Here is a 7,112-nt window from a genome sequence, read left to right on the forward strand (position 1 = left end):
TCACGGCTGTAGGGACAAGCTCCTCTGTAGGGAGTTTGATCTCTCTATTGAGTCAGTAGCTTGATCTGCTTCAGCACTGTAGATGGGTAGTTTTGTAACTAGCCCTACAAAAAAAAAAAATGCCAAGCAGCCCTGTACCTGTCAATATACTCAAACTTGTGCATATTCGCATAGCTCTTCGGTTAGTTGCATACGGTCAGGCTGAAGAGGTACACGCTATGAGAAAATATATGCATTCCCATTTCAAAACGATCTGATAATAAGAATGAAACATGAACCAAATGAGCAAAATGCATGATTTCCTGCAGGTTACTTATCCTACTTGAAAACTGAAGAAAACCAAGCTGCAGTTCCAGACTTCCAGGGGAGTACACTCATTCCTCTTTTTGTGCTGACAGGAAATTTGAGTAAGATGAAACAATACCTCGGATGTATAGATATTAAGATAAAAAAATGCTTTTGCTGATGTTTAATCAGAACCTTCTGTCTCTTTGGGTCTGCATTTAGATCATCTACCTGCAAAAGAGACAAGGGGAGCAGGATGTTACACCAAAATATTGGAAAGCTAAAAAAATCTCTTCACACCTGAAAAAAAAATAATCACTCTCAGATGTCAATAGAGCCTCAGTTGAGTGCAGTGTAAGTGAAAGCAGCTGGCCAGAGAGGCTTCCTATAGACCCATAGAAAAAACTGAAGGGGTGTAGTCTATCCAGCGTATCTAATCTCCGCATTCACGCAGCCTCCATCCATGCCACATCTGCTTGTTGGCAGACAAGTGCTGACTTGGCAGGTCTCTAATCTGCCAGCCTCCAGGTGTTGTGATAAACCACAAATGCCGTCAGCATGGGCCTCTGATCAATCTCTTCTGCTCCATATTTGGTGGAAAGCCTTTGTACATGGGCAGCAGCCCTGCTGTTAAGGAGCAGGGAGAGGGTGCTCCACTATTCCCCTTTTTTTGACATACGTCAATGACAAAGCAGCAATCCAACAGCAAGGGGATTGCCACGCTGCTGTGCTGTGCTCTGAGTTGTTGCTGCAGACACTCTGCCTGCCTTTCCAGTTCAAATACAGATGAAATGGGAGATGTGTTTGAAAAGGCTCAGTCCTAAGTACTGTGTCTACGTCTGTGGGTTGTCAACTCTGTTGTTTGCAGCCTGCAGTTGCTAAGGTAAGACAGAGCAGAACAAAGAGAAAAGAATTACATTAGATTCATATGTATGTAGATAAACATGATAAAAAGGTACAACACCCTAATTGGTACTATGACAAACCTTACAAACATCATTAGGCAGGCTCATTTGCTGCCCTGTGATTTAATACACAGGCCCTTGTTATCTCTCCAAGCTGCTTCTGTGCCATCTCTTACAGAACAAAATTCACAAGCACAAGAACTAGAAGGTGTTTTCCTCATTCCTTCCCTCTGGATCAAGTAAGTATAAGTCTGACAGTAGAAGGAATACTACTTATAAAGGGTGTTGATTCTGGCAGTTGACCGCTAACAAGAAGGTATACAATTACTGCATTCCTATTTGCAAATTTCCTTTTGGAAAGGAGTATATAATTTAATTCCTTAAAATATTTTGACCCAAACTGGTCATGCAAGTCTGTGATCCAGAGCAAAAATGATTTGCAGCTTCAGCACTACAACATTTGGGTACCTCTTTGCATCTGAAAGTGACAACGAGAAATAAGGAAAAATGCATGCACTGCGTTTGCAGCGCTCACCTTTCTGGCAGCCTGCTCAGATTTTATGGCAGGTTATAATCCACTGTGGTCTTGCTTCTTCCCTTCTGCATATTATCATCTAAGATACTTGAGCTCTTTGGAATGTAGCACCTAGCATGCTGTTAGTGAGATACAAATAATAAGAAGCCGTGCTACCAGACAACCCCCTCCCCTGCTCAGTGTTTCAGAGAAGTAAGTCTACAGGAAAAATCACTGCTGACTTTTTCACAGAGATAAGACAAACAGGCACAAGAGAACAGGGTGCAGATCTTAACTCCATAATAACAAGGTCCTAATGTAACCTTCTATCTGGCCATTAATGGTAATGCATCTCTCAGTGAAGTTACACTGATATCTTTTTTTGATGCAAGTTCCTAGGGAAGGAGAGAGAACAAACCACAAAACAGATATCTTGATCTGTTAAATACCCTTTGCAAGAAAAAGCTTTGAGAGAAACAGGAGAAAGGTGACAGCGTAGCCTTACCCAGCCTCACTCACCTGTTTCCCACTGGTGTTGACCACAACAAGCCCTTTGGAGCAGCAGAAGGGCCCTGCGCTCTGGAGAGGAGTCAGAGGAGAGATGCAACCCACTCGGCAGGAGGGTCTGCCAATGCAGAGCTCAGCAGGCTGGTCACAGGCTTCTTAGCTGCTCCCAAGTAGCAATGGATACAGCAGCACATCTCTGGCAGGGAATGGAAAAAACCTGATGGTGCAAAGAGAGGTGACTCAGCACAGACCTGTTGTCCATTCAGGCCAGCAGCCAGAGGTTCTTTCTGTAGCAAAACTCCCCAGCACCCTTGTTTTATACAGATATACGTACAGTGCTGTGAGACCAAACCTTGACTTTATCCCAGTTTATCCTGTTTTTCGTGTACACAAAACCAATAGTTAACCCATAAGTTGTAATGAAACATCCATAATGACACTTTTATATATTAACTGATGCATCCAATGAAGAACGTCCTTGAGGCTCCTTGACTACAAGATACTTTCAGCCATAATCCATTTGTAAGTGCAAACTGTCCTGAATCTCATTATTTATTACTCCACTAATGTCTAGCAGAATGTATACTGAGCCTGCTTAATTTCAGCAAGCTAAAAGTTACAGCTGCTTCTCACAGTGCCTCTGTTTATTCCACTGGTTTGTGCACAGTTGTTGTAGCTCTGTAAGTTGGCTTTCTGTTCAAGTCTGGTTTGGAAGGAAAGACATAGATCAAAATATTTGACATCATTAAGATATTTTTAAAGTTAGAGTTGCGTCATGTTTCGTTATCACTTACAGGTATCAGAATCGCTTTACTGGAATAGACTAAAGGTTTGTGGGACTTAATATCAAATCAGGTGCACTTGAAGATAAGCAGTCCTTCAGAAGAAAATGCAACTCCTAATAATGAATTTATTATCCAGCACCACTGATGGGAATTGTTCCCAGTTCAGCATCTAACACAAAATCCAAGCATGAAAACTCTGCCATTTCATCTTTGCTTACAGCAGTCAGGTGCTGGTGTTTATGTCATTGCTCAACCATATTTTATGCAAGCTGCTTTCCTCAACAGTGCTAGCCAACAGCAGATCCCCTCCTTGTCCTTTGCATGAGATACACCCCCCTGTTTATATGCTACTTTCTTCCCCCTGCATCGTGAGATCATTTTCTTGATCCTCTCAGATGACTTCAGAAAGGGGAACTCCAAAGCATCCCCTCTGCTGGCTTGTTGGCCTGTGTCTCAGCCATTGCTTGTCCAGTCTGAATCCAGATTGCCCAGGCTACAGGTAGGAGCAACCCAAGAGCAGCAGGGTGTAACCCTCATGGGACAAACCCTTAAAGTGCAGCGTCATCCGGCTACAGCCATGCTCTGCTATCCACAGCTGCATTTCTAAGAGAGTTCCTCCTTTACTACCAAACACCGCTAGTGTTTAGTTTCGTTTTCACTGGAAATTTTCCCTTTTTAGGATGTGAGCAGAACAAATGTCATACTCACGTTGATCCTGCACTCATACAATGCAAGCTCTTTTTTCTAACGTTACTCATCATTTAATTCAGCACCCCGTTGCCTCTTGTGCAACACTTCAACAGCATTGTCTGAATCTGGGAGAAGTTACCAGGAGTTCAAAAGGAGCAGTGTTGACGTAGTGTTAGCTGGTTTAGTTCAGGGTTGTACAAGCACTTCTGAACCAGGTAGTGACATGTTTTTTGGCTGGCCAAGTGCAAGGCAGGAGTGAGCAGAGCCGAACAAGTTCTTTCTTCCTCTCACCATTAGCATTCAGGAGAGCATAACATCATCCGGTGCAAGGCATTGCATCTGATGGGCTGCACAAACAACGACAGCGCTGGCAAGCAGAAGGAATCCAGGGTAATCCCTCTGTTCCTGATTTTCCCCTGGCATCTTCCCAAGAAGTGAGGGGTGTTTAGAAACATTACCAGTAAGAGCAATCATCGCTAAGCTAAATCATTCAGCCTTAAGTTTCTTCTTGACCTTAGAAGGGAAAGCCTTCTAAAACCGTTTTAAGCATACCCACAGGCTCATTCTTTTTGCTACGCTAACACATCAACTAGTAAAAGGTTTGGAGTACCTACACTTTGCTACAGTGTACTGACATTTGAGCTGAAAACAACTGGTATGCTAGGGAACACAATGGAAACAAAACAAAAGTCATTATCTTTAAAGCCAAAAGAAACAAAAAAAGTCTTACAGCTGAGGGCAATAAGACAGTGAAATTTCAGTGCATTTAGAAACTTTGTTTTCAGGCCCTGAAATGCTATGTACTTTACAGAATGAGGTACCTAGTTAATGAAGTTATGCTCCAGAATACACACACATTTTATTGTAATTATCAAGTACACTTTTCTCATAAGAGCTCGCTCCACACCAAGCCTTTACTTGGTCCTACACAGAAAACACAATACAGAGACCCAATTCTAAGGCACATTTCCTTCAGCAAATTGAAAAAAAAAATAGAATGAAAGCAATACGATTTGCTTAGCGTAAACCCAATTAACTTCTAGTTACCAAAGCGGATTAGGGAGGAGCAGAGGGGACAGGAGAGGCAAGCGTCCCAGTCCTATTCTGAGGGAGAGAAAAGAGCTCCCTGTGAACAGTACACCGAGTTACCTCCTGAAAAACAAGGCATTCCTCGGCCCTCCTCCAGCCCCTTGAACTGCTGCCTGTAAGCAGCCAGGACTCGTCTTAGATTTTGCTAGAGGCACTGACCTTCATGCTGCTGCTCGTCCACACCTGCAGCACAGAGGGGCTCGGACAGCTTGCCAGCATCAGGCCACGTGCAGTGCACTTACAGTCATCTGTCAGTTCTAGCGCTTCCCAGCACCGCTGCTGCCATCACTCCCTTTGGAGAAAGGGGAAAAAACAAACAACACGAACACCACATCTCACACATCCAAAAGCATTTCTGTTAAGGCAGCGCCGGAAAGAATGACGACAGATGAATTTCTGATGTTAAAAATATCATTTAATTAACGAAACATAAATCATACCAAAAAAGTTAAAGTCACTTTTAGTCAATACATTCGCGTTTATTTTTAGAATATACTCTACACATCTGAGTAAAAAAAAAAAGTTTTAAATAGAGTTCAGCGCATGTACAACCTGGAGCCCTTCACCCTGCCAGCCAACACCTCGGGGTCGGGTCGGGCACCGTCCCGGTGAGCGGGCAGCTCCGTGCCACCCTCCTCACTTTCATCGGCTTGTGTGGAGCCTCAGATCGGCCAGCTACGTGCCAGCGGGAACCGGTCGCCGGCTCGGCGAGGCGCAGCGACCAGCCCGTACAAAATAACAAAGGGGAGGAGGGAGGAAGGGGGGGTAATAATAAAATTAATGAACTAGTATCGATTAATTTACATCTCTCTCTCGTTTGTGCGTTGGTAAAAAACACCGCAGTCCCACCGGCGTGCCGAGGAGCCTCGACGCTTCGCCTCCACGCCCTCCGGCCAGGAGGAGCGCCGAGCAGGTGCCGCCCCGCGGAGGGAACCCCGCTCCCGACGGCCTCGCTCACTGCCCCCAGCTGCCGAAGCCGATTTCCTGCTTGTACCGGTTGGTGAGCACGTTGGCCTTGCGGGTCAGCTTGGAGAGCACGGTGTGCAGGCCGCTCAGGTGGTAGTGGAACTGCTGCTCCAGGTCCTCCTCCGCCTCGGCCTCCTCGGCGGGCCCGCCGCCCAGCTTGTCCTTCTTGCGGGCCGCCTCCTCGCCGGCCGCCTGCTGCACCACGCCCCACTCGATGTCGTTGCGGATGGACTTGAGCAGCACGTAGTGGCTGTACATGTCCCGCCGCGAGAAGTAGGCTCCGCCGGGAGCGGCCTCCCGTTCGGGGCACACGGCGCCGGCCGCGTCCAGCTCGCCCAGCAGCAGCGGCACGTCGCGCAGCAGGCTGGGCACCATCACCGTCTGGTCCATGTTGTTGACGGCACCGATGAAGCGGTTCATGGCGTTGAACAGGGAGTACTTCTGGCTGTACGAGTCGCAGATCTGCATCCTGCCGCCGGGGCTGCCGGCCGCCCGCCCGGCCCTCCGCACCGCACCGCTCCGCGCTGCCGACGCCCCGGGGAGCCCTGAGGGGAGGCGCGGTGAGGCGCTGCGCTGCGGCCGGCCCGCCTTCCTGCCCCGCTCCCTCCCCGCCGCTTTATCGGCGGCCTCTTCCCTTCGGGCCGCCCCTCCCCGCCCCGCCTCCCTCTGACAAAAAACCCGCGGGGCCGGCCGGCACCCACCGCGCTCCGGAGCCGCCCTTCGCCGTCAGCCCACAGCCGCCGCCCGCAGCACGGCTCCCATCCCCGGCGCCGTATTTATAGCGCCTCTCCTCGCGGCGCGGCGGGCGGCGCCGACCGACTGACTGACTGGCCGGCCGGCTGACTGACTGACGGGCGGGCGGGCTGCGGGGACACGCGGGCTCCGCGTGCCGCCTGCGTTCTCCCCGTCCGCCCATTGGCTGGCGGCCGCGCGCGCAGCGTGACGGCCGCGCAGCCCGCTCCGCCCGCTCCGCGTGCCTCTCTCGCAGCCGCGCCTCCCCCCTCCGGGTCCCTCGCCGCGTGCGGGCCGCGAGCGGAGGGGGGGCGCCCCCCTCCCCGCGCAGCCTTTGTCTGCCGGCCAGAGGGCCGCCGCAGCCGCCCGCCAGCGGCGGCGCCGGGGCGGCCGGCATCACCCCACAGCCTCACCTCCGCGCTTAGCCAATCGGCGCCCCCGCTCCGCCGCCCCCCGCCCAATCAGCGAGCGGGGGGGCCGCGGCCAATCAAAAGCAAGAATCGGGAAAAAAAAGAGCTTTCCCCTTCTCTCTTCCGTGCAGCCTGCGCTCCGGCTGGCGCGTCCTTGGTAACAGCCGCCGCGGGTCACGTGGGGCGGAGCAGCACGGGGAGGGAGGAGCGCGTTGCCGTGGCAACGGGT

The 7,112-nt window shown here is 50.1% G+C and overlaps 2 protein-coding genes across 3 annotated transcripts; both read right to left on the bottom strand.

The window, feature by feature from the left end:
* Positions 1–444: 444 nt before the first annotated feature.
* On the bottom strand, positions 445–6,911 carry LOC124417051. 2 transcript variants are annotated; one of them, XR_006933451.1, is made up of 4 exons: positions 6,443–6,586; positions 4,935–5,067; positions 2,224–2,428; positions 445–1,844 (listed from the first exon to the last, which is right to left on the bottom strand). XR_006933451.1 is itself a non-coding variant. In XM_046911796.1 (3 exons), the coding sequence occupies exons 1-2, from the start codon at positions 6,868–6,870 to the stop codon at positions 2,368–2,370; spliced, it is 489 nt and encodes a 162-aa protein (XP_046767752.1). In that variant the 5' UTR covers positions 6,871–6,911; the 3' UTR covers positions 445–516; positions 2,224–2,367. The 2 variants fall into 2 exon arrangements, 1 of the variants encoding a protein (XP_046767752.1); XM_046911796.1 differs by lacking the exon at positions 4,935–5,067 and having other exon boundaries at positions 445–516; positions 6,443–6,911.
* MID1IP1 (MID1 interacting protein 1) lies at positions 5,174–6,321 on the bottom strand. Its single transcript, NM_213575.1, is given in 1 exon segment — positions 5,174–6,321. A coding segment is annotated over 1 exon segment (480 nt). The 5' UTR covers positions 6,210–6,321; the 3' UTR covers positions 5,174–5,729.
* Positions 6,912–7,112: the final 201 nt, after the last annotated feature.

This window comes from Gallus gallus, chromosome 1, assembly GCF_016699485.2.
Source record: "Gallus gallus isolate bGalGal1 chromosome 1, bGalGal1.mat.broiler.GRCg7b, whole genome shotgun sequence".
Taxonomy (NCBI): Eukaryota; Metazoa; Chordata; class Aves; order Galliformes; family Phasianidae; genus Gallus; species Gallus gallus.